This window comes from Tiliqua scincoides, chromosome 2 (assembly GCF_035046505.1).
Source record: "Tiliqua scincoides isolate rTilSci1 chromosome 2, rTilSci1.hap2, whole genome shotgun sequence".
NCBI lineage: Eukaryota > Metazoa > Chordata > Lepidosauria > Squamata > Scincidae > Tiliqua > Tiliqua scincoides.
The window spans coordinates 39,011,480-39,038,848 of NC_089822.1; the positions used below are offsets into that span (position 1 = coordinate 39,011,480).

Here is a 27,369-nt window from a genome sequence, read left to right on the forward strand (position 1 = left end):
AGAGCCCTCCATTTATAAGTTTATAAATTATAATGTAAGGAAGGTAACATGTTGAAGGCTTCAGAGGGAATAATAACTGAAGATACAGCATCTGCAGGAAGTTTTTGAACCAACAATTCAGGATTAAGATCCATAGAATGAAGCATTGAGCAAAGAATGGGCTTTTGCTTTCTGTGGAAGTGAATGAATAATGCACAGTATTTTATGACCCAATCCTACTGTGTAGGCTGCCATTGTGGCAGTCTCTCTGCCAGTCTGTGGAGTGCTACTGCTGGTGCAAAGCACCACCAACAGTGCCCTGAAGATTGGCCTACAACAGACTTCTGCTAGTGGAGTCATTTGGGGGCAGATCAGGGGCAAAACAGGGTGGATCTCAGTGGCAGCAGTATCCATGGCATCCTATACACCATCCTAGGCCATCTGCCCCTAGAAGGTTTCTCAGAGCTACACCAGCAAAACGAGTGGCATAGGTTTGAGGAGTCCCATAGAGGACACACAACGCCCAGGAAGGTATATAAAGTTTTTCTTTCCTTACTTCTCCCAGGCAGCCTGGTTCCTTGCCATCATGCAGGATACAGTGGACCCTCTGTTGGTGGCCCTAAAACAAGTGCATTAATCTGATTAGCCTAAAACCCTTATGATTTTTGGGATATGTGCCATAATATGTAAGCATTTGCAGTTGGACTCTTGGCTTTCATTTCATCACCTTGGGAAGTGAGATTACATTTACTTCCTTATTTTTTTTTCAGATACCTGAAGAAATTGAGGTATTCACTGTTAATCTTTTCAGTGTGACAGGGGGAGCTACAATGGGAAACATAACCACAGCAGTCTTGCAAATTACTAAAAATGATGAAGCAATTTATTTTGCAGGTAAGAGATTTCAAGACGTGCTAGTGAGAGGTTCATGTTCTCTAATATAAGATAAATATTATTCTGGACTTTATTAAATACTATGTCAGCTATTTTCAAACTCTCTGGGAGAGTTTGCAACGCTTTAAGTCCTTGTGGAGGCGGGGGGGGAGGCAGCAACGTGATCCCCAGGATTGCGCCGCTCAGGAGGGCTGCAGGGACTGGGATGCACTCACCAGTCCCTGCAGCAGCCTGTCGGAGGTGTGGGGAGCCTTGCGTGAGCGTCTGCAGGGCTCCCCAGCTAGTTAGAAATGAAAGTGGAGCGATCTCACTCCACTTTGGTTTTACAGAAGCCCTGCTATCCTGGGGATCACGTTACTGCGTCCTTCCTGCCTCCCCCCTGCCCCCGCCCCTTAAGGGGAAAGAGGCCAGGGCCCTCAGGCTGGGGTGTTGCAATGCCCTAGTCTGAAAACCACTGCTATGTGATTATATATTGTGATTTTTCAGTTGTAACCTGCTTTGTGCATGTTTTGCAAAAGTGGCATATAAGTACAAATTGTTGTTGTTGTTGTCATTATGCCCAGAAAAGTTATTTCTGTCTTACACCCTTCTCTCTCTCTCTCTCTCTCTCTCTCTCTCTCTCTCTTATCAGGACATAGTAGATGCCTTCTTTTAATATAAGGTGTTCTGTTTAGTCTTTTTTTTTTTTCCTAAGTGATTTCCCTTTTCTCTGTTAGGAGAAAAATTCTGCAAAAAAGCTCCCTCTATTTATACTTTCATTCATATATTTCAGATCCTGTTGTAGTGAAGGTTCAAGAAAATGGTACTGCTAATTTTATCGTCCTAAGGAATGGTTCTGATGCTGATGTTGCTTTGGTTTTGTACACTGCTGTTAATGGTGGAGCCAGTGCCGAAGAGGCAGACTTCGTTTTTAGTGAAAAGAGTGGAGTGCTTTTGTTTGATATTGGTATACAAGAACAGAATATCACTGTGTTCATCAGTGATGATGACATCCCTGAGTCAGATGAGATTTTTTACATCATCCTCTTCAACTCCACAGGTTCAAATATTTATTTGATCTTCTCCAGCAACTAAGCTGCTCTTGCTTTTCTAATATTGTTTGCTCACTTCATGATTGATATTTTTGAAAGCTAGTGATCATTACTGTTTTCTTACTGCCATGTTTCTTCACATCAAAGCAATTTTTTATACCCTTAATAAACAAACATTATATCTGAGTCTTTGTTCTTGTGTCTGGCTGTAAGATAACTCGGTTTGAAACAAACAAAAATTGGAGGTTTTCTAGCTGCCTTTCACAGGCAGTTGATTCAGCTTTTATTGTCTGTGTGAGATATTAAAACAGTGAAGTATAACATATCCCAATAGATTTATTATTAATTGCCGCCACCACCCACAACGACATAAAGGAAAAGAGGGGAATAAACAGATAGGTGTGTAAATTTTCAGGTGAATTAAAAACAGTTATTGACATACAAGTATGTCATTCTGTTGCCCAGTATATTATTTGGACATTCTTACTGTTTTGTGGAATATTTCTTCATGCCAGTCAGACAGTGGTATAGTCGGCCTGCATCTGACTTGTGTGAATTCAGATATACGAAGTCCGCTCTCCCCCATAAAAAACAGAGGAAAATAGCAGTTTAAATAGTTTAGGCAACTCTGCCTGCCATTCCACTTGCTTACCTTGGAGCAAGCCTGATACAGAAGAATGAAGCTGCTGTTCCTGCATGTCTCTCCAACTGTGCTTTTAGTTCTTAAAGCAACAGTATGTATTTATTGGCTTTATAGGAGTTTCAGCTATATGTGATTTTGACTTTAAGCACTGAACTTGGAACATACCCTAATGTAAGATGCAGACTGAGTGTACTGTAGCAGTGTCATTCTAGTCATGTCTACTCAGAAGTCAGTCCCATTGTGTTTAGTGGGTCTTACTCCCACAAAAGTGTAGATAGGATTGCAGCCTTAGAAGTAAACCTGATTCTCATCCTGTTTTTTTGAACTTTTGAATTCAGTTGTGATTTAGAACTGTGGTTCTCAACATGGGCCTTATGCTCCCCCAGGGACCACGCCATACTTCTAGGGAGCCACATGAAAAAAAAGAACGCTGGGGCCACATTAAGTTTCTGAGTGGGCCATCCAAACTTAACTGCCACACATACTGTGAAATAAGGTTCAGAATAGGGCCATGAGCAAAATATGGTTGAGAAACCCTAATCTAGAAGACTATAAGCCTATTGGGTTCTTATTGTTGGCAAAAATGTATATGTTTCTTTTTAATGGGTGCTCATCTGCTCATAGCCTTCTGACCCAAGGGCAATGTCCATTTAGGTGATTATGGCTATTTCAGCTCCTTGCTTTTAGGGCCAGTTTTTACTCCCAATGTGTAGATGCAAGATTGTGCCTTTCTGTCCTACTTACAAGATGTGTTTGTGGGTTTCCTGGACACCACACAGGAGCATAGCATTAGCACACAGCCTGTGTGTATAAAATCCAATGCACGTAGACCTTAACCTCACATTTGAAGCCTTGCATACAAAATCAGATCTGTGTGTATTAAATATTATGTTTGTAGGTCCCATGGAAACATTGCATTCACACTGATGTCTAGTAGGCCCAGAGGTAGGATAGATAATCAGGTGGGGAGAAGGTGGAATGTCTTTCCCTCAACGTGCCCAGGAAGAAGATTGTCTGCACATGCTCTTCAATATTGAAGGGCTTGGGATGATACTAGGATATGTTTTACCCCAACTATGATATTCATGTTATAATATTTAAACAAAGAAATTGTTCCTTTTTAGGAGACACAGTCGTTTATGGATCAGGGATGGCAACAGTAATAATTGAAGCTAATGATGACCCAAATGGCATTTTCTCACTGAAGCCTGAAGACAAAGCAGTGGAAGAAGGCAAGACCAATAATTTTTTGTAAGTAACAGTCAACCAGATATTCCTTGTCATCTCAAGTAAGTATCTTGGATGAAATTTCCTGAACTCTTTTCAGTTTCTGACTCTTCTCACCACTGGTTTTCTGAGCAACTAAGTAGTATTTCCAATAGTCACCTCCATATCTGAATGGTACATATTTTGAGAAAGACATTGGTTTATAAAGTTGCTATTCTTGTACTCTTGGCATATATAGACCTTTGGTGAAAGTGAGTACATGTACAAATTACCTCGCCTGTTTATGTTTTTAGACAAAAAATAAACATTCAGTAGTGTTGTCTTAAAAAATGCAGAATGTGAAGGTTTCCTGAGCTGCCATATTGGCATGTATAATAGAGACCATGTAGTAGCAATTCCACTGCTTTGCAGAAAAGATTTCAGAAGATGATGTTCATGAAAGGTTATGAAAGTAAATGTGCCGAACAGAATGGATAGGAGAATTCCCTTGCAAAACTACACAGCGGAATTGGTATATAAACTGGAATTTAAGCTGTTACTAATAATGTAATATTATACGTGATAACTATGAAATCTGACCAAAGATGCAAAATAAGGTATAGCAAGAAAGCCATGGGGGAGAGAAGCAGAAATCAAGCTGCTGCTAACTGAAAGGTAACCCTTTAGGAGATCTCTAGTAACACTGAATGGAAATATCTACTATGAACACTTACCTAAAACAATTCTTTGTTATATAAAACTTTAGATGCTTGTTTTCTTCTATGAATATTTGTGATAATCATAGGATCTGAATTTTTTTTAAAAAAAAAAATCCTGTCTCACTTAAAAGAAATTTTCCGCAGGCTTAGAAATAAAATCTATTATTGGTGCTCATTCATGGATGTATCCAGGACCAGCAGGGTTTAAGAAGTTATTTTTGCTTAGCTGATGTCCTTTGTTATGGTGCCAATTTACTCAGCAGGAGATATATAATCCATTGACACCCTCCACAGGTGTATTGGTGAGCCATAGAAATATGGTAGTGAACCTCCAGTAATGATTCTCGACTAAATTACTGAGATGAGGATTTCTCCTGTTTTGTTTTTGAATTATTGCTACTGGTCCGTCCCACCCCCCCCCCATCCTTTATTTAGGATGTGAATAATGGCCCAATCCAATCTGGCAATAGCACATTAGATGCAGGGCTACTGGTGCAGCATCCATTGCATTCTATGTGCCATCCCTAGCAGAGAGGCTGCTTCGTGGGAAGGGAAACACCTACCTTTGTGTTGGCTTTTGCATGGTCTCCAGTGGGACTCCTCAAAGCCATCCCAGCTCTTTCGCTGGCATAACTCTGAGGAGCCTGCCGGAGCCATGTCAGGCCCAGGCGAGGGGTTTGGGATCTGGTGGCTGCTAGCTCTGCCGTGAACTGCCCCCATCCCACCCTGCACTAGTGTGCCTCCGCTTTGAACTATTTCTCTTAAGTGACTACGGCATCTCCCAAGATTCCTCAACACTTTGTGTATCACTCTCACAACCAACATGGTGTATCTGATCAATCCCATCCCTCTATGTGGACATCCCTCTGTGTCCCACCTTAGGGATCAAATAGCACACCCCTGCCCCAGGTGATCTAAAGCTCCATTTACCTAATTCTGCATACCCAGCAGTGCTCTGGTCATGAACAATGACCCCCCACTGCATGGCACAAGACTTTTCATGTTGGTGTGGCATTTGTGGGGGTGCTTGTTCTGGTGCTGCTCAAGGAAATAGAAGCAAATATCCTTCACTGGATGAGCACAGGCTGACTCTTGGGCACACCTAAAGTATCTTTTTGGATACTAGCCAGCATCTTCATGGTTCTATTGTATCTAATTATGCATGACCATAGGGCTTCTGTAGCAACTAAAGGGGGGGATGCCCTCTCTGTGTTGCTGCAATTAAAGAGGTCCTTTAGGATGAGGCTGCAAGTTCAGATAAAAGCTCTCCCTCCTCTCTAAGAAGGTATTGTAGATGGATTATATGGATAATTATGACATGTATTTTGTTTTGCACTGATGTTTTTCTTACTGCTCTGGACATGCAGGAAAGCTCTTATTGTGACTGATCTATCACACAGGGTTCTGAGGCACAGAGGCTGTTTTGGCACTGTTTCTTTGGTGTGGCAGTTATTTGAGAATGGTTCCGCTTTGAACCCAGGAGAAGAATTCTATGATGTCTCTGGGACTGTATGGTTCACAGATGGTGAAGGGTCAAAGCCCATAACACTTCATGCTATTCCTGATAAAATTCCGGAATTCAATGAGTTTTATATACTGAAGCTGGTGAATGCCTCAGGTATTGTATAGTGGGTCCTATACAGTATGGAAGTAGCAAAACTGGATATTCAGAGTATTTAACATGGACTGAATACATGCTGAGTTCTGTGCAAAGGCCTGAATGCATACGCCATTTGCTAGGAAGGTATAGTGGTTCTGTTGTTGAACTTAGACCTGGAAGGTCCAAGTTCAAATCTCTGCTCAGTCACGAAGCTTCCTGGGTGACCTTGGGCCAGTTACTGTCTCTCAACCTAATGTACCTCACAGGGTTGTTGTGAGGACAAAAGGAGGAAAGGACCCATTTATGCTGTCCTGAGCTCCTTGGAGGAAGGGCAGTATAAAGAAGCGAAAAATAAATATTTGCATATTGTGCATGGGAATTATAATGTTAGGTTTTAAAAATGATCTGTCACTTTCTAGAACACATGCAGTATGATGTAAATGATGTGGTTTACTGCAGAAATGTAGGCTGCTTTCTCTTTAAAAAAATGTCCATTGCTTTTAAATGTTTACTGTACACTAGTTTTTCGAAACAAGCTGTTGCCAATGAAAGGTCTTGGCATAGTAAGCCAGTTAGGGCCAGCTTATTGAATCAGCAGATCCAAGGGGTAAAGCTTTTTCCAGACTAGACTGAACAGATGGCGGCGGGGGGGGGGGGAGAAGGCTGTGTTTGAATGCACATTGAAGTATAGTGTGTCTGGAAGAAGAATTCAGTCTAACTTGCTTATTGACATGTTACCTTGTTGGGTTCAGGGGGGACTTTTTTTCTGAGGGAACATCCAAACCTGTACATTCTAAGGAAAGCTTTATCCTTTCCTTAGGGTGGGGGAAGGACCCGGGGAGGGAGGGGGTGGGACCTGCGGAGCCCAGCTCCACTGTAGCCTGTTCTCTATGTTGGGCTGCAAAGCCAGGCACAGAGGCTCTCAAATATGCACCAGTAAAATAGCAGGTGCAGACTTAATTGCGGGGCTTGGGGCTTTCCCCAAGGGAACAAAAGTCCCCAAGGAGTTCTCTGGCAGTGTTGCTGGATGTAGCGGTAGCCATTTTGATGCCGCTGCACCCGCCAGAGATAGGATTGGGTTATTGTTCCGCTAGCACTACTGTTGAAAATCACCGCAGTGGTGCTAGAGGAGAAGGTAAGAGCTGCTGCACTCCTGGCCCCAATAGCCCTCCTGGAATGAGAGCCATTGGGAAGAGGATCGCCAGCTCCTTACTTCCTCTGCTGCCTGATGTTTCTTTATTGAGCAAGTGCAGAGGATCTTGGGAGCAGAACACTCCCGTGATTCCTCCTACTTGGGCAGTTTTGAAGAAGCACTGGGTGACAAAGAGATGGGGAGGCAGCAGTACTTATTATTGTGGGGGTGCAGACATGCTAACACGCATGCAAAACTACAAGGGTGATGGAATCTTGATCGCACTTCAGGCACAGGTTCTGTTTTGTTCAGCCCTGATTCGGTTGGCACGATCAATGTTTTTGTCTGCCCAGAACAATAGGAGTGTTAAATGAATTGCTTTGACAAATTCCTCATATAACTGTTGTTTTTTATATTTTAGGTGGGTTCCCAGGTCCTGGTGGCCACTTAGCTGAAATCAACCTTGCAGTAACAGTGATGATTCCATTTAATGATGACCCCTTTGGAGTCTTCATCCTAGATCCTGAGAGCCAGGAAAGAGAGATAGCAGAAGATGTTCTGTCTGAAGATGATTTGTCCTTTGTTACCAACTTTACAATATGGAGACAACAGGGAACTTTTGGAGATGTCCGGATTGGCTGGGAAATATTATCCAGCGCATTCAAAGATGGGTTGCCTCAGATGATCGACTGCTTATTGCTTGGAAAGTTTTCAAAATCAGTGCAGTCGCAGCCTCACATGCGACGTCATCACACTGGAACAGATGCTTTGTATTTTAGTGGTGATGAGGATGCCTTCGGGATAATTGACCCCGAGTTCCATGTCAGCAAGAACAGAACACTTGCAAAGTTCACATTTTCAGCATGGGTCATTGCTAGTGCCAATAGTGATGGATTTATAATAGCGAAGGATAATGGAAATGGAACAATGTATTACGGAGTGAAAACCCACACCAACGAATCCCATGTTTCTTTAAGGCTATATTATAATCCAGTGCAATCTAACATAACGTATGTAGCTAAGATCGCAGTCATGAAAAACTTAGAGGAAAATATTTGGCTCCACCTTCTGATTACTCTAGATGATGGGATAATTGAATTTTTCATTGATGGAAATCCAGTGCCTGGAGGCATTAAAAGTCTTAAAGGGGAAGCAATTGCTGATGGTAAGCAATATGCCCTTTATAACCTTCCTTTTTTTCTCAGCATCTAAAACTTGGCAGGTCCAAACTCCTTTTAGCAAGGAAGTATTTGTGTTCTAGTAGTTAAATACTTTTTTTCCCCTTGTGTCATGTAGAAATCCAACATCATCTATTTATAATCGCCAAAAAATGTGTCAGTGGCATGAAGCAGCAGATACTCTTCTTACGATTGTTCACCTCCTTAAAATGAATTTCAAATCTGTATTTGAATAGTAGCAAGCAGATTTGATCTCAATGATTGTTTCAAATAGCCAACTTTGTGAATCTGCAGCAGTGCAATTCTGTGCCAGTGTTGTGCTGACATCACTGCTCTTTTGGCAGTATGTCATACTCTGACCTGGTCCAGCACAAAGGGGGAGGGGAAAAAAAAGAACCCAGACACCTTTGTGTTGGCTCAGCTTTCCCAGTAATGTTCCAACACCCATGGAAACCCTGACACAACTCATCAGTCATGGAGTGGTGGCCCGATGCCAGTGTGATGTTAACCTGATGTCAGCCCAAGGAGAAGAAAATCACTTCACCTATCTGGCCCAGTGCTTCTGAGCAGTGAAGTTCTGTTGAGGTGAACCGGGCAGAGGTAACCCATTGTGCAGCCTCTGTTGGGATAATGACCCAAGCAATGAGTAACACAGTGCCAGTCACCCCCACCAACCAAGGGGAGATACCCCAATGACTTTCCAGTACACCTACACATGACACAAGGATGCCACAGTATCCCCATTCTCTATAGAAGCTACTATGGCACATACATTAAGGAGGCAAAAGCAGAGAATTGCTACGAGGGTCACCCAGAAAGTAATGCACCACATTTTTTTTTCTCAGCCTACAGTAATGGTATGAATGCAAAACTTTAGATATACATTATTTGAATTTTCAGGAGTGCACACACAAATTTTTGGTTTCTTCAAACAGATAGCGTAGCTGCAGCAGTGTTTCAAAATGGCGTCTGTAAGTGATGTACGTTACAAGCAGTGTGTCGTCACTGAATTTCTCACTGCGGAGAAAGAAACTATTGGGAACATTCACAAACATTTGTGTACAGTTTATGGAGAATCTGCAGTTGACAGAAGTACGGTTAGTCGCTGGGCACAGAGGGTGAGGCCATTAGAAGGCGGTTCAGCAAAGCTCCAAGATTTGCAGCATTCGGGGCGGCCATCCACGGCTGTCACACCTGACAAGACGCAGCTTGCTGATGTGCTCATTCGCGAGGACCAATGCATAACGACTAGGCAGTTGGCGCTGAAGCTGTCAATCAGCAAAGGAAGTGTGGATGCAATCATCCGTGCTCTTGATTACTCAAAAGTGTGTACACGATGGGTTCCGCGCTGTCTTACGGTGGACCACAAATCTCTCAGAAAAAACATTTCTTCTGAGTTGCTGAAATGTTTTGAAGATGAGGGGGAAGCGTTCTTGTCCAGGATTGTGACAGGTGATGAAACCTGGGTTCACCATTTTGAGCCCGAAACAAAACGACAGTCGATGGAATGGCGTCATCCTCAATCTCCACAGAAGAAAAAATTCAAAGCAACTGCTTCCGCTGGTAAGGTCACGATCACTGTGTTTTGGGACTGTGAGGGCGTCATACTCATTGATGTGATGCCAAGAGGCAGCACCATTAATTCTGAAGCTTATGTGAAGACATTAACCAAACTCAAGAAGCGCTTCCAGCGACTTTGGCGCCATAACAACCCAGGTGAATGTTTGATTCAACGCTCGGCCTCACACAAGTTTGAGGACTTTGGAACACATCACTAAACAGGGTTGGACTGTGTTACTCCATCCACCCTACAGCCCTGACCTAGCTCCCTCAGACTTCCACTTGTTTGGGCCATTAAAGGATGCCATTCGCGGAAGACTTTTTGAGGATGACGAAGAGGTGATTTGCACAGTGCAGAAATGGCTTCGTGACCAGAACAAGGAGTGGTACCGACAGGGCATACATGCCCTTGTGTCTCGCTGGAGGAAGGCCATAGAACTGGATGGAGATTACATGGAAAAATAGGGAGTGTAGAAGAAACATCATTCTTTCTTGTGTGTAAGTTTCATTGTGTTCAATAAATAATTGTTGAAGGAAAAAAATGTGGTGCATTACTTTCTGGGCGACCCTTGTAAGAACCACAGCACCAAGAGTTCAAGTTCCCTTAAGCTATTCACAAAATCACACAATTCCAATAAATATCTTTATGATAACTATAATAGACCAAGAACAAGAAGGCAGCTTTCTTGGGAGAAGGCAGCCATGTGACATAAGCACATTTCGTTGTAGGGCAGGGATTCAGATCACCATGGAGTATAGTAGTTCATCAGCTGGAAATAACCCTTTTGCCAGGGGAGAGACTGGGACAAGTCACAAGGGGCACCTCAACCGCACTCAGCCAAGGCAAGGTGCTGGTAGCCCACTGGACAGATATGCTGGCTGGGACCCAGGCAAGGCAGGTTCAAGCCTAGCCAATCACCAAAGCTGTTTGCTAAGCACTTAGCCACAGCAGGAGATGGGCAAAGAGCATCTCATGGAACATTAGTATCTCACAGCACCATAGGTATACCTGGCTGGGAGACTAGCACATGGACCAATCAGAGGGTGCACTGAATGAGCCAATCATTGAGCTTGCTATTGCAGCAGCCCACTTATTTAGCCACACTCCTGCACACCTTGTGACCCTTAAATAATTGCTGGTACCTGCTGCACAGTAGCATTGGCATATCTGTTGCCCTCTTCTTTCCCTGGCAACTGTCTGCCTCATAGACCATGGCAGCAGAGAATAAATGACCCTGAGGTGCTTTGACCCATCACCAGACTTGGAGAGTGAGGACAATGAGCCTTAGGAGAAGAACAAACCCTATATCTCTTCCCTGCAGAGCCCCATTCTGAGGCTAGGTGAAGTAAGAAAACTGGGATGGGAAGAAGTGTTCCCTGTCTACTAACAAAGAGGCAACATGTGTGACCAGGTCAAAGTTTTAATTGCACAGGTTCAGTGACAAGGCAGCATCTGAAAGAGAAACATGCAAGTGGGGTTGCCGGCCATCTTTCAGTAGGGCTGATGTAATATTGCAAATAATCCAACAGCTAGCCAAATTATAGTCTGTATCAGAAGTGGGTGGGATGAGGGGGTGATGGAAGTTGACTTTCTGGTGTTTGTTCCTTCCCCATTGTTTCCTGTAGCTTTTCAAATTTCTTTGCCAGTTGTATCATTGCCATGACATTTTGCTAATGTTTGAGGTGTCCCTGTCATCTCAAAGGAGTTTAGGTTATAGCATATTCAACTCCTCCTTGTCTCTTCCTCACCCCTCATACATCTCCACTTTGCCAGCTGTTGTTTCCCTGACTTTGTATGGCGGTATTTTGGAGGACTGAGAAGTATAGGATTGTACCTAAGTAAGTGTTTACTTTCTTAGGCATGTTTTAAGAACATAAGAACAGCCCCACTGGATCAGGCCATAGGCCCATCTAGTCCAGCTTCCTGTATCTCACAGCGGCCCACCAAATGCCCCAGGGAGCACACCAGATAACAAGAGACCTCATTCTGGTGCCCTCTCTTGCATCTGGCCTTCTGACATAGCCCATTTCTAAAATCAGGAGGTTGCACATACACATCATGGCTTGTAACCCGTAATGGGTTTTTCCTCCAGAAACTTCTCCAATCCCCTTTTAAAGGCATCCAGGCCAGACGCCATCACCACATCCTGTGGCAAGGAGTTCCACAGACCAACCACATGCTGAGTAAAGAAATATTTTCTTTTGTCTGTTCTAACTCTCCCAACACTCAATTTTAATGGATGTCCCCTGGTTCTGGTGTTATGTGAGAGTATAAAGAGCATCCCTCTATCCATTCTGTCCATCCCCTGCATAATTTTGTATGTCTCAATCATGTCCCCCCTCAGGCGCCTCTTTTCTAGGCTGAAGAGGCCCAAACGCCGTAGCCTTTCCTCATAAGGAAGGTGCTCCAGCCCAGTAATCATCTTAGTCGCTCTCTTTTGCACCTTTTCCATTTCCACTATGTCTTTTTTGAGATGCGGTGACCAGAACTGGACACAATACTCCAGGTGTGGCCTTACCATCGATTTGTACAACAGCATTATAATATTAGCCATTTTGTTCTCAATACCTTTTCTAATGATTGCAAGCATAGAATTGGCCTTCTTTACTGCCGCCGCACATTGAGTCGACATTTTCATCGACCCTCTATGTGAAGTTTTGATTTTTTGCCCCAATGTGCATGACCTTACACTTACTGACATTGAAGCGCATCTGCCATTTTTCTGCCCATTCTGCCAGTCTGGAGAGATCCCTCTGGAGCTCCTCACAATCACTTCTGGTCTTCACCACTTGGAAAAGTTTTGTGTCGTCTGAAAACTGCTCAACCCTGTCCCCAGGTCATTTATGAAAAGGTTGAAAAGCACCGGTCCCAGGACAGATCCTTGGGGCACACCGCTTTTCACCTCTCTCCATTGTGAAAATTGCCCATTGACACCCACTCTCTGTTTCCTTGTCTTCAACCAGTTCTCAATCCATGAGAGGACGTGCCCTCTAATTCCCTGTCTGTGGAGTTTTTTTAGTAGCCTTTGGTGAAGGACCGTGTTGAACGCCTTCTGAAAGTCCAGATATATAATGTCCACGGGTTCTCCGGCATCCACATGCCTGTTGACCTTTTCAAAGAATTCTATAAGGTTCGTGAGGCAAGACTTACCCTTACAGAAGCCATGCTGAATGTACAATTCAGTATTGGGGAATATTGAGCAACCACTTTTGAGTGCAACTCTTTATTTTCACACCTCAAAGGACAACTTCTTAGAGAAAACTGTTTGATCTGTTCCGCTTTATTATTTCAGTGATTATTTAAGTAAGCAGTTTTGTTATCTTTCATCTTGTGAGTTACCTTGATATTTTATTGATGAGGAGGTGTATCTAATTAAACATAAGCTCACAAGTAATAGAAGTACTAAGATGCTTCTGGAGATGTTTATTGACTTTAGGTTGCTTGAAATGCTTTTTTTAAAACACTGGATTTCCTCCTATTTTTAACAATATGTCCAGGTTTTAGTTCACCTCTGTCATTTTTCATTTTGTGTTCATTAATATTATTTTATACGGAAGTACAAGTTGACAGTTTGTTCTCTGCTCTCAGCAATTATCCAATTTATGATTAGTCTGTATGCATTTAATAATATTATATTAAAGACAAACTTCCAATTCCTACATGATGAAATATAACATTAATGATGATGATCTTACAAACTAAGTAGGATGCTGTATGAATCGCAGCTCTGTTAATAAAGGATTCTTTTAAAGGTTAGCACTTGCCTTGGTGTATGTAGGGAAGCTATTTCATTTGTATTTCATTTTTTACTCTTCTTTATATGTTAAAAGCAATTTTAAAAACCTGTTTTTTTTCCAGGGCCAGGAATAATGAGAGTTGGTGCTGGCATGAATGGCAATGACAGGTACACAGGACTGATGCAAGATGTTCGACTTTATGAATGTAAATTGACAAAGGAAGAAATATATGAACTTCATGCCACTCCAGCAAGGGCTGACCTGCACCCCATTTCTGGGTACATAGAGTATCGACAGGGGGAAACCAACAAGTCATTCATTGTTTCTGCCAGAGATGACAAAGAAGAAGAAGGAGAGGAGTTGTTCATCCTGAAGCTTGTCTCTGTTCATGGGGGAGCACGAATTTCACAGGAAAATACAACTGCAGCATTAAGAATCCAAAAAAGTGATAATGCTAATGGTCTGTTTGGTTTCACAGGAACTTGTATTCCTGAGGTAGGAAAATATAGCAAGTCAGTAGAGTCTAGGCATGTCTGAGAATGGATGTTCTATAGTAGTTAATAGTGAGAATTATAAGCCAGGATATCCTCAGTTCAAATCCTATCACAGCCATAAAGTCACTAGGGCTCAAATCCTAAGCATCTTTCCAACACTGACTTGGCTATGCCAGTGGGGCATGTACTGCATCCTGCAGTTGGGTGGCAGTCACAGAGGCCTCTTCAAGGTGAGGGAATGTTTATTCCCTTACCTCGGAGCTGCATTGCCCTTATGTCGGTGCTGGAAAGTTGGTTAGGATTGCGCCCCAGGTGGCCTTGCGATTCTTTCTGACTTGGGGCCCAATCCCATCCAGCTTTTCTGGGGCATGTGCTGCATCCTGCAAGGGGGGATAGTCATGGAGGCCTTCTCAAGGTAATGTTTGTTCCCTTGCCTTGAGGCTATATTGTGGCTGCCGCAGCGCTGGAAAGTTGGGTATGATCAGACCCTCAATCACTTGCAACATGTGGATAATAATGATCCGTTGTGTTGTAAGGAGTACTGAGATAAGGTATGTGAATGACTTTGAGCTTTCTAATGTATGGTATCATCATCCTCTAGGGACCAGCAATGTGTGCAGAACCTGAGATAACATAGTAAATAAGCAGTAAACTTGCAATCTAACACCTGCTTCATACATTGGACAGGTAGCATGGTTATCACCTGGAAGTGATTCTGTATGGTAGGAGCTCCACATGGCTGCCATAATGCACGTAAGCACACACTATGTGGCTCTGTCACGGTAATTGAACAGTCTTTAAAGCTCATCACGGCTTCTGGGGAAACCCATTGACACTGGCCCAGAGATTTTCTACACTATGGGTCTGATTCATGTTGTCATATAATGGTCCTGGAACGTGCTGGAATCCCTAGCATGTATGCACTGCTGAAACAGAGACGCCTGTGTTGGCTCGGCCATGTCGTGAGAATGGATGATGGGCGGATCCCAAAGGATCTCCTCTATGGAGAACTTGTGCAAGGAAAGCGCCCTACAGGTAGACCACAGCTGCGATACAAGGACATCTGCAAGAGGGATCTGAAGGCATTAGGAATGGACCTCAACAAGTGGGAAACCCTGGCCTCTGAGTGGCCTGCTTGGAGGCAGGCTGTGCAGCATGGCCTTTCCCAGTTTGAAGAGACACTTGGCCAACAGTCTGAGGCAAAGAGGCAAAGAAGGAAGGCCCATAGCCAGGGAGACAGACCAGGGACAGACTGCACTTGCTCCTGGTGTGGAAGGGATTGTCACTCCTGAATTGGCCTTTTCAGCCACACTAGACGCTGTTCCAGAACCACAATTCAGAGCGCGATACCATAATCTTTCGAGACTGAAGGTTGCCAACACTCATAACGGTCTTATAGTGCTTCTGCTTCTTGATTTGCTTCTGCTTCTTCTCCCCACTCAAAATGTGAAGCAAGGCTTCCATAAGATGGACAGGGTATGATAAAGAAGAACCATGGCTGGGGGATTAGAATATGGCTTACGTGTAGTAAATTGCATATGAAAATGATGTGGTGGTGGTTTTGCTAAGGCTTTTGAAAGCAGTACGAGAACAACACATCCAGACAGATGCAGGTAGGAGTAGCAGAACGTGATTTGAGTGCAGATTATGAGATACAGCATCTCAGTATAAACAGTTGGCCTGCATCTTACAAGCAACTAACGTGTGAATTCAGGTATACATTCTAGCTCCCCCCCCCCCCCCGGCAGACAAAAGCAACAATATAAATACTGCAGGTGATTCCACCCACCATTCCATTTCCTTTGTGTATGCTCTGGAGCAAGCCTGAAATAGGAGAATGAAGTTGCTGTTCATCATTTCAGTTCCAACATGTCTCTTGTACTGTGATTTTAGTTCTTAAAGAGACAGTAGATATTTGTGGACTGTAAGGAAGTGTTGACTATACACAATTTTGGCTTTATATGCTGACTTCAGACCTTAATCCTCACATAAGAAGCAGGCCGACTGTATTTGATCTTGGTTTAAATTTTCTCGGTATCAGTGGATATTAAAGAAATGAATATCATTTTGAACATGATTAATGTAAAATTATGTTTCTACCCAACTTTCTAAACAAATCTTTTAAATTTCCTTAAAATTTTACTTTATTGTACATCTTGTTATTTGCTTACAGGTGTCTGATGAAGGTTCCACTGTATCGTGTATAGTGGAGCGCACCAGGGGAGCCCTGGACTATGTTTATGTGCATTACAGTATCTCTCAAATTAATTCTGCTGGGATCAATCATTCTGTGGCTGATTTTGCTAACACTAGTGGGATGATCACATTCCTTCCTTTGCAGAGTTCAGAGGTAAACTGTTTTCTCAAAGTTAATGCTCATAGCTTCTTTGAATTTCTAGAAAATATTCTTTCTGTATACTTTACTGAGCCTTCTTTATAGAAATGTTGCATATTGAGATAATATTTCTTTATGACTGACTACAGGGACTGTAGATACAATAGATATGTTTAGCATATATATGTCTAATATTTGCAATGTGCTTCTCTTTTAAAAATTACATGATAAAGAGGCTAACAGAAGATTTTGAATCCGGACAATTTATTGTGAATGAATTTATTTGCAGTTTGATGGACAATTAGCACAATTCATCAGGATGAAATGAATGGCAAAATAGTGCTATTGTGCTTGTTCTCTCAAGTTATACAACCCAGTCCAGGATCTGGGGCTATATACCTTGCTGGTGGAGGAAGGAACCTGTAGATCTTGCTCCACCTTCAGGTGGTTGGTGCTGTTGAAAAGATCCTGTGGCGCTCTGTGTGCTCCTGGATCTTGCCTTTCAGCTTGGGGAACAGTACAAGCATTTCTCAATTTTCTTGGAACAATCAGCTATGTATCCAGGGCAGTGCTTCCCAAACTCCTACAGGGGAGTTGGGAGCAGTATAAGTTGTTGTGGGGGAGGGGAGAAGTCAGCCACACAATCCCTAGGATCTTGCTGCTGCCAGGAATGGGAGGGGGGTTTTCTAAGTTGCAGCCAGTGCTACAGTCCTGAGGGGTCCAGAGAGCCCTCCGCAGGTCTCCTGGTGCCTGCAAAACCGAGAGAGAAAAAAAGGGCACTTGGTTTGTCATGAAAACTGGAAGTGCCCTTTTTTCTTCTTTCAGTTTTGCAGGCATGGGGAGGCCTGCAGAGGTCCCTGCACCCCCCAGACGCCACAAGACTGCAGTGCTGGCTGCAAATAAGTAGAAAACCCCCTCCTGTCTTTGTCAGGAGTGCAGTCCTGGGGATCGCTTTGCTGCCTTCCCCGTCCCCTCCCCTTAAAGGAGCATTGGCCAGTGCTTCCCAAGCTGGTGGGTTATGACCCACTGGTTTGGGAACCACTAATCTAGGGCATTGGTTCCCAAATTGGGCATCACTGTGCCAGAGGGCACTGCAGCATACTCACTGTGTCACCATGGAATGGCTTTCCTGGCTTTCCTAGGTGCCACTATCTTAGATCATGCAAGGTCTCACATAGTCAAAGATGGCAGCACCCAGCAGAGCCAGGAAGAAAAGGCTGCTGCGAAAGAAGAGCGCAGTGACCACAGTAAGTGTGGAACCACTGATCTAGGGGATAAAACAGATGTAAAATTTTAAATATGGTGGAAATGGTTTAAAGCTGAGTGCACATTCCTTGTTTTGAAAAGAAATGCATTTTCAGGACATAAAATGTATGGTCAGATAACTTAACACCACACATAACATGTTATATCTCTCTTCACTCTCAAAATCACAACATGCTAGTCTCAAACCACTATTTTTAACAAGTACTTATTTTAACAGAAAATATAGCAATTTAGACTGAAAATACTGCAAAATGTTTCCTTTGCACTGTTGAAGAAGACCAAAGTCTGTACAGATTTTTTGATGTAATAGAAAAGCAGTTAGTGAAGTAAAATAGTTTTGAACATTTAACTTAAAAAGTGGTATTGTCAAGTCTGCATGAAATTTCAGGTAATTAAATGGTTTCCTAATCCCCTATAAGGATAACATTGGCTGAAATAAGTCCTTTGTTATAACCATTGATTGCAAAAATAACCTTTCAGGGTTGAAATGAAAATGCCAATTACAGGCGTGCACTGCTTAACAACCATTCGCTTAACAACGGATTGCATATATGATGGAGGTCAAAGCACAATAAAGATGCTCTTAATTAGGCAATCGCATCTCCCATAGCCTGCAGCAGAGTGTCTGTTTACACTTCAGAGAGGCTTTTAATGCAAAGAAGAGGCAATCTGTCTCCAGTGGCTTGTGCAGCCAGCTACTGTCTGGCAGGGGGTGTCTATTTACACAACAAAGGCAATAGATTGGACTGAATGTTCACTTAATGACCTAAACCTTGTTAAGTGGCACACACCTGTATTATTAAATAACTACTGAAAGAAACGTTCATTTGCTTTTGGAGTTTTCTTTCTTAATGGAATTGTTTTGTCATCTTTTATCAGGTTTTGAATGTACTTGTTCTTGATGATGATATTCCTGAACTGAATGAGTATTTCCAGGTAACTTTAGTGTCTGCTGTTTCTGGAGATGGAAGAATAGGTTCAACTCCAACTAGTGGAGCAAGCATAGATCCTGAGAAGAAAAGTACCTACATCACTATTAAAGCCAGTGACCACCCATACGGTAATAGTGATAAGCATTATTTTGTGTATGTTTGGGAAAATGAGGCATTCTTTTTATGAGATGGTTGAGGAAGCTAAATGTTTCTTGATTTTTCCATCTGCTGGGAATAATTAATAGTTTTTTTAGAAGTTCGCTTTTAAAAAAATCCACCAGAATTCTGTGCAAGCTATGTTTGCTTGGAGCTGTACAAGAAATGACTATACTTCTGTGAAGAGTAATTTTGAATTTTTTTTTTAAAAATAGGACTATTGTATAATGTTCAGTTGATCAATTGATTAAATCCCTTGATTAAAAATATTTTGGTTGACTTAAAAAGTGACTTTTAAAGTGTCTCCAATTTAATCAGGCAGCAGATCTGAAAATAGTATATTTTAATAGTTACAAACATCAAATGACAAATTAGAAGAAGTGTTCCCTCCTTTAAAGATGAAGTATTTCATTTAAAATGCCTACTGTGACAATGCTGGTTTTACTGGTGCTTTTTAAATTTATTGATTATGGTATTTTTTGTGCTCTGGTCTTCCACTGGCTGTTAATATTAATATTTACCTTTTGATGTTTTGTATTTTATACTTTGATTTTTATTTTGCATTTTTAATAATTGTAAGTCACTTTGGGTGCCCTTTGGGAGAAAATCAGGATAAAAATCAAATCAAATTTGATAATTTGATAATTCATAATTTAAAAGGAAAGTATGCTTTTTCTTTAAAACTGTTTTCTTATATTCAGATTTAATCAATGTCATCAGTTAATCGATATAATTGTCTAAGAGCCCAATCTCTGCAGCCTGACATGGAGGCTCTTGATTCTGTGCCAGCCGAAGGACTGTCGCAGAATCGAGTAGCCCCATTGTGGAGCTGCCCAGTGCGCTTAGCATACCGTGACAGCCATTTTTGGTGCCACAGCAGCCCCGCGTGCCAGGCAACTTAGGACTGGGCTGTAAATGTGCAATCCTAAGTTCCACTGTGTTCAGTGGGACTTACTTCAAGGAAAGTGTGTATTGGATTGCAGCCTACAGTTTCTTCTGTCTTTGACAGCCCTAGTGGAAAATCTAACTCCACAATGGCCCTATCTTTTATCGTTTTTCTCCTCAGGGCAATGCATTCTTTGAATGAAAACCAATATACCAACATCATCTAGTAGTGGAATAATCCACCGAATAAATGAATAATTTCTAAGAAAGTATTATGAATGCTTGCAAATGGGAGAAACAGATGCAATGCTCATTGGAAGTCATTCTTCAATTGGCAGCTTCACATCACTGAAATTTAAAGTTATGTGAAACAACATGGGGGCAAAAGGGAAGGAAAAGATGACCTGGATTTGAACTCATGTTTCCCCTGTCTTAATGCCTGTACACTTGGAAACCTAGCATAAAAAAGTACATGTGTTTTTATGTATTAAACATGTCTCCAAGAGGTGAAGTTTAATGTTATTAACAAAGACCAATTTTCACAATGCAGAATAACACAATACTTAATCTTCCATCTCTCAGGTTTGCTACAATTCTCGGTGGGGCAGCCTCCAGCAGACAGTGATGAAGTCATCCTGCCAGCCACCACTGCACCCCACATTTTTGTCAAGGAAGAGATAGGACAGGTCTGGTTGCTCGTTGTTCGAGCACAAGGGCTACTTGGAATTGTTCTGGTACAATACCAAACAGTTTCACTGACAGCTTTCAGTCCTCAGGATTATCAGGTACGTGTAGCAGTCTGAAAGAGGTAGCAGGTTATATGTAAAAGCTATGCTATCCAACTCTTAGTTGGCAAAGTTGGTTAACTGGCATCTCTGTGGTGGGCAGAACTGCAAGCTTATACTGGTGAGTTTTGTAATAAAGCATAAGTTGAGTAGGTGTCCTATCCAACTCTGAGATCCTTCACCTGACAGGGCTCCCCTCTGCTCTCCTTCCTTGCTACATGAGGGCCTCTAGGAGTGGAGATGGAAGGATGAATGGAAGGAAGTGAAATGCTTCTGTTCTTAGAGGGCACTTGTAATAAAGGAAGGCGGGTGGAGAGGCATTGAAGAAGGATCCCTATAAGGGTGGCAACCCTGAGATCGTTGAAAGTTTTGTTAACTAGCACAGTTGGATATCTGATATCCCCTGTTCCCTTCGAGAGCCAGATAACATGACTTTTACTGTAATTAGCTTCATGTTTATGGAATTGTGCACCCATTTTTACCCCCTAATCTGTGCTCTTAATAATAATAATGATGATGTTGGTGATTAGGTTATGAATGCAGGGCAATCATAGCTTGACACAGCCCAGAGTACAGAATTTTGTGAAAGTGAATTTTAATTCTCAGCTTCCAGTAAGCCCCCACTTTTGCTGCAGTGCAACTGTATGTAATAATGCAAGCAAGGGTATTAGAACTACAATATCCACAAAGCAGCTTGATTGACTGAATTGGCCATGCACCAGAGTTTCTGATACTTCACATGTAATTTTCTTACCATCGCAGAGAAAGAAAATTTTCTGCAGACTGCTTTGCATGGTGTAGTCTACAGATTAATCCAGGCAATCCAATCACTATTGTAGTTGCAAATCTAATCACTATCTAGGAGAAGGAGTCTTGTCAGAACCCATTAGAAATGTTGTAGGTTTCCAGAGAGGTCTCCCAAATTGCTAGAGTAACCAACCAAAACAAACTTTTATTAGTATGTCATATCTAGGATATGCAACAGAATATTTTTTTTCAGATTGTTTCTTTTGCTTTTACTAATTTATATGGACACAATGACAAATTTTGAGCAAAAATATAAACAGCCTTTTTACTGCAGGGTGTTTCAGGAACTTTGGCGTTTTTGCCAGGAGAAAGATACAAGTACATTAAAGTTAACATTACAGATAATTCTATCCCTGAACTGGAAAAGGCTTTTAAAGTGGAGTTACTGAATCCAGATGGAGCAGGTAAAAGTTCACAGATCTACTTATCTCTGTGTGTATGTGTTCTCATTTTGGAGTGTGACATGCTTTCTCTAATATCCATAATTGCCTGGATCATGGTGTATGGTTATAATATTACAGATGAGGTCTGTGCATGCAATAATTTGCAGCAAAACTTTTCATTTATTGGTTCTGTCTTTTCAAACTCCTGTGCTGTTCCATCTTTAAAAATAAGGATAACATAAAATATCTGTCATAGGTATCTATAGTTGGGTAGCATAAAACAGTATCACGTTTTCTGTCACTGAGCTTTTATCAATATTCTGTAAGTTTGCAGAGCTCTTTTGCTTTTCAGGAATATCTTTGTTTACTTTTTGTTCAGAAGTGTTTTTAAGTGCTTTCTGTCATCTGCGTTATATATATGTGTATATGTGTTTTGTGTATGTGTGTCTTCTTCAAGTTGCTGAATTCTTTAGTGACGGCAGTGGTAGTGGTGTTGAAAACTTGGACTTCTTCCTTCCTACTGTCCATCAGCATGGTAAGGTGCTTATTCTGCATTTTTCCAGTTGTATTATTCCAAATGTTTTGTCATCAGTTGGCATACTTTGGCACTGTGATTTTCATTGGCTGGTATCTTCTACATGTATGTGCACATACACATGCTCTCACGTCCATGTTCATTGATGCCTCTTACAGACAATTTGTTTTGAAATAAGTAAGGTTTCATTGCCGCTAATGATTTTCTGCTCAGCAATACAATTTGCTGCCCATTTCTGGTTAACGTTAACTTACAAGTTGCCCCTGTTTGTTCATGGAAACTTTTTCCCATATGCAAGTGTACTGGATTGCAGTAGCATAGCTAATGATTGTGTAGCGTGATGCCAAGCTCAAAATATTGCCCCAGAAGTGATGTCCCAGCCAGAAGTGACATCACACCTGGGCTTTTTAAAAAGTGAAAATTGGGAGGAACCCACCTCCTCCCCCTAGCAGCTCGCCATCCACTTGCTCTGCTGTCTCCCCCCAGTCAGTGGCATAGCTAAGGCATCTATCTGCTACCTGGGGTCAAAGAACATTTGTAGCCCCCTCCACAAAATGAAATTTAATAAATTAAATAAATAAAAAGTGTGCCTCTGGGTGAAGATGGATGGTTATTCTCTGCTAAATATTGGAGGTGCACCACTTGAAAAAGTGCCTTTTTACCTAGTTAGCAGGGGTAACTGTATTATGATACTTGGAAATGAGAGCTGACTCATATTAACTCCTTATTGGTTTTATGCTGTATCATGATAATATGTCAATAACATGTCAATAACATAATAACATGTCATTGGCTCTCAGAATAATCAGTCTCATAGGTCTGTTTTGAGTTAAGAAAATCCATTTTTTGTTGTGTTTTCATTTTCTGGTTAAATGGCCATAACTTTTGATAGAATACAGATATTCCAATGTAGTTTATTTCATTGCATTCTACATTAAATTACCTTTCCAATAATATATAACATGATGGTATTATTTTTACATTCCAAGATTTTCACAATTCTGGTCACTAGTTCAGCTTGTTGCCCCCTAAAGCTTGATGCCTGGTGCAACTGCTACCCCTTGTACCTCCTTAGCTACGCCACTGCTGGATTGAATCCTTAATAGGTTACGTCGCATTTAATCTTTAATAAATTCTTCATTTGCTTTCAGCTGCCACATTTCACACTAATGTTTACTCTCAAACAGAGAATAGCTTGCTACAATAGTTGAAAATCTACTCTAATACAATGTTTGCCTGAATTGTTTTGCTCCTTTTTGTCTTGTTCTTTTCCACTTTGAGTTGCAGATTGGTTTATTTTTAAAGTATCCTATTATAAGGAAACATCATTATTCCAAAATGCTTTGATCATATTGCCTTACTGTTCTAATTTGCACGCATTCCCAGTTGTGTTAAGATGCAGGTGAAAGATGAAAGGCAACCACAGAATAAGGGAGTCTGTTCAGTTCTTGTTGATGATCTTTTGAGGAACATATTTCCAATGAAAAACATTTTCAGGACAATGTCCTAATTTCTTCTCAGGACTCTATTTCCTTGAAGTCTTTCTAAGATTGAGGGGAAAAAAACCTAGCCATTATTTCAATTGAAATGTTAGCCCTAATTATGAGACCCTGTTCTCTCTTGATCTGCAGTTGTTTTAGCTCCAATGACATTTCACATATCCCCCTCCCCACATTTTCATGATAGCTTATCGTATTTTCCCAAACTTCCCCACTCAACTATTCTGTTAATTCAGGCCCAAATCCTAACCAACTTTTCAGCACTGGCATAGCTGTTGCAGTGGGGCATGTGCTGCATCCTGCAGTTGGGTGACACTCACGGAGGCCTCCTCAAAATAAGGGAATGTTTGTTTCCTTACCTCAGAGCTGCATTGCCCTTATGTTGGTGCTGGAAAGCAGGTTAGGATTGCGCCCATAGTTCATTAAAATGATAACCGTCTGCACTAATTATAACCATTATTCAAAGTGTTTGTGGGCAAGAAAGATGAGTATTTGAGCAATTGTATTATTATTTATCAGGAATATAAGTACAGGAATCTCACTGGGGGTTCTATATGTCAAAAACCAGAGTCTTTCTATTTGCTCTATATTTCAGATGTTCTTTGGTATGGCTTGGGGTGCTATATTAATGCATTTGTTTTTCTTTGAAACTTGGGATCAACAGCCAGTTTGGGAATAGCATCTCACATCATAGTGACTATTGAAGCCTCAGATGATGCACATGGTGTATTTGAGTTCAGCACTGAATCTCTCTTTGTCAATGGAACAGAACCTGAGGATGGGAATGGAACAGTCCAACTTCAGGTCAGCAAGTCTGAGTTTACAGTTTTGACATTGCTTTCTTTAGAATTCTCATAATGCCATTGTTAGAGTGATAACCTTCAGCCTAATCCTGTCCTGGGCTGGCATAGAGTGTGCAGCAGTGCTGGCACAAACTCTGCTTCATGCCGCGGGCCAACCAGTGAGCAGGCAGGGATGGAGAGGTAAGTAAAATACCCTGCCATACCATTGTCCCCAACGTGCCTACTCAAGTCTGTGTCAGCTCTGACTGGCATAAAGCTGAGGAGGTGCAGGGAGCATGTTGAGGGCTGGAGGGCATAGGATATCAGCAGAGCTGCTGCCACTAATATCCACCCTCAACATGCCCCCCAGCCAGCCATGATCCTCCCCTGGAAAACCCTGGAACACTCCCTCTGCCAAGATGGAAGATTAAGTATTATGTCTTATTACTAAGATCTTACAGCTAGTGCTTGAGTTATATGTGTCAGTCATTCCCCTTAGCTGCTGCTTTTAGAAACCTACAGTGGGGATGAGTTGACTAAAATTTTGGGACATTCTGTTCTCTAGGTACTTGGGATTCCATATGTCTAGCAGGTTCATCTTCACACTTACATGGGCAGGAACAGTGATCATGTAGGAATTGAGCATATGAATTAGGATATTTTTTGTATGCTGAATCGAATGGCTGCAATTTCTGAAAGCCCCATATGCCTTGAGGGATTGCACAAAAGGAGAAGCAGGGAAAGTGAAACAATGTACAGGACCATCTACCTAATTTGACCTATTAGATCAGTACAAGGCTAAGGAAGCGTATATCCACAACTTAATCCAGATCTCTACTAGAGTAAGTGCCTTGGGTTGTGTCTGTGGCTGTCCTGCCTTTGTGTCCAAGGTGGCTGCTCCTTGCTCATTTTGCACAAGTCCTCCAGGTCCATATGCAGAGTGTGCAACTGTGCATACCTCTCCTCAGCTCACATTGAAAGTGTTGCGTTAGCTTACCCAACTGTAGGTTCTGTGTAGAGCAGGGGTAGGCAAACATTTTGGCAGGAGAGCCATCTCTTTGACACTGTGTTGGGGGGTCGGGGAAAAAAGAATTTATTTACACTTCAAATTTGAATAAATTTACATAAATTTACATTAATGAATATATCAGAGATGAAACTTACGTGAATGAATGAATTCACTGAGCTTATTTATAGTACACATGAGAACTATAATACAGGCATGTAGAACTACATGAGAACCACAAACTCTTTGGCACACCTCTTGCACAGTGAAAACTTACTGACCAAGCCAGAAACACATGGAGACATAAGTTGTTCAGAGGCAAGGGGGGGCATCTTTTAAATAATGCCCAGGGAAAAAAGAGAAAACAGGGAGCCTATAAAGGCTTTGCTCTAATTCAGCCCGCAGCTCACATCTGGTGGTCACAACCAGCAGTCACGGGCCTGCGCAGGCTCCAACAGTCTCAGATGGGAAAGAGGCTCATTTGAGACTGGGGGCTGTCTGAGGGCCGGATTGTGGTCCCTGAGGGCAGCAAATGACCCCTGGGCTGGGGTTTGCCCCCTGGTGTAGAGCAAACAAGATTGTTAATCCAATCTGAGTTGTCTGGCCTGCTCTCATGGCCTTGTGAAAAAGATGATCAGCAAGATCACTGTACCTGGTATTCTTATTTCAAACTCCTTGTGCTGACCTAAGGAGCCAATATGGATCTGACTTATGTGGTTATTATTCAATGCTGTATATAAGGTGCTACAAGTACAATAATGCCTTATCTGTCTTAGTGAGTGAGATTCTTTATTCTTAATAATACAACAATAGTATCTTACTGTTTTGTTCTTCAGGTTGTCAGAAATCATGGTGTCTTGTCCCAAGTGACTTTGCATTGGATCATAGTGCCTGATGGTACCGAGGATCTGTTCGCTACCTCTGGCAACATAACGTTCAATATAGAGCAAAGAACAGCAAATGTAACAGTTCATATCCTGCCTGATGAAATTCCAGAAATAGACAAGGTGTTTTCAGTGAAGATTGTCAATATGTCCTGTGGACGTCTTGGAATTCACACTAATGCTACATTAACAGTTCTTGCTAATGATGACCCCTATGGGCTTTTGATCTTCTCTGAGAAAAACAGACCAATCAAAGTTGAAGAAGAAACCAAGAACATCACCCTTACAATAGTAAGGTTAAAAGGTCTCATGGGAGTTGTCATGGTTACATATAGAACAATCCGTGATGAGGATAAGTTGCCCTATTTGCCAACAAGTGTTGCCAGAGCAACATGGGGACAAGACTATCTGCCTGTTTCAGGATCTGTGATCTTTGCAGCCAATGAAAGTGAAGCTACTGTGGACCTCCCTATTCTGGATGATGTTGAACCAGAGAAACCAGAATCTCTGTTTGTGGAGTTGCTTGGTGTTACTTTGGTAGAAGGAGTCCAACTTAGGCCAAGTAAGGCTAACTGTATTTTCAGACTTGGTAGATTTGTTGCAATAGAGTACTAAATAATGTTGAAATCATTTTAGAACCTCAAATTGTATTTTCTTGTACATATAAGATAAAGATACGTATTGTTCAGACTGAGCCAGTTCAGACATCACATGGAGCCATGTTTTAACTGAACTGGTTTGTTTAAGATGCCAGTTTTTGCACAGCCAATGAATCCCTAACTTACCTTGTTCCATTTCTTTTGGCATTGTGTCCATTGTGTCTCATGACATTCTTGGGTACAACCCGAAACTTCTCATTTCTTCCCAGCTGCTGGCAAAGTGTCACTTCATCAGCTGTGCTCTTGCTATTGGGTTGAAGAAGAAGGGTGCGTGGTAAATT

At 41.8% G+C, this 27,369-nt stretch overlaps 1 protein-coding gene across 1 annotated transcript in view; it reads left to right on the forward strand.

Annotated features, from left to right (window-relative positions):
• Nucleotides 1-27,369, forward strand: part of ADGRV1 (adhesion G protein-coupled receptor V1) — a 294,630-nt gene that overhangs the window by 42,154 nt on the left and 225,107 nt on the right. The window contains exons 17-29 of the mRNA XM_066613579.1: nucleotides 750-873; nucleotides 1,646-1,912; nucleotides 3,672-3,798; nucleotides 5,873-6,090; nucleotides 7,626-8,369; nucleotides 13,802-14,175; nucleotides 16,348-16,524; nucleotides 18,655-18,835; nucleotides 20,331-20,533; nucleotides 21,615-21,744; nucleotides 22,181-22,258; nucleotides 24,422-24,561; nucleotides 26,382-26,991. Coding sequence (XP_066469676.1) covers nucleotides 750-873; nucleotides 1,646-1,912; nucleotides 3,672-3,798; nucleotides 5,873-6,090; nucleotides 7,626-8,369; nucleotides 13,802-14,175; nucleotides 16,348-16,524; nucleotides 18,655-18,835; nucleotides 20,331-20,533; nucleotides 21,615-21,744; nucleotides 22,181-22,258; nucleotides 24,422-24,561; nucleotides 26,382-26,991 — 3,373 coding nt within the window. The remainder of the gene's footprint in view (nucleotides 1-749; nucleotides 874-1,645; nucleotides 1,913-3,671; nucleotides 3,799-5,872; nucleotides 6,091-7,625; nucleotides 8,370-13,801; nucleotides 14,176-16,347; nucleotides 16,525-18,654; nucleotides 18,836-20,330; nucleotides 20,534-21,614; nucleotides 21,745-22,180; nucleotides 22,259-24,421; nucleotides 24,562-26,381; nucleotides 26,992-27,369) is intronic.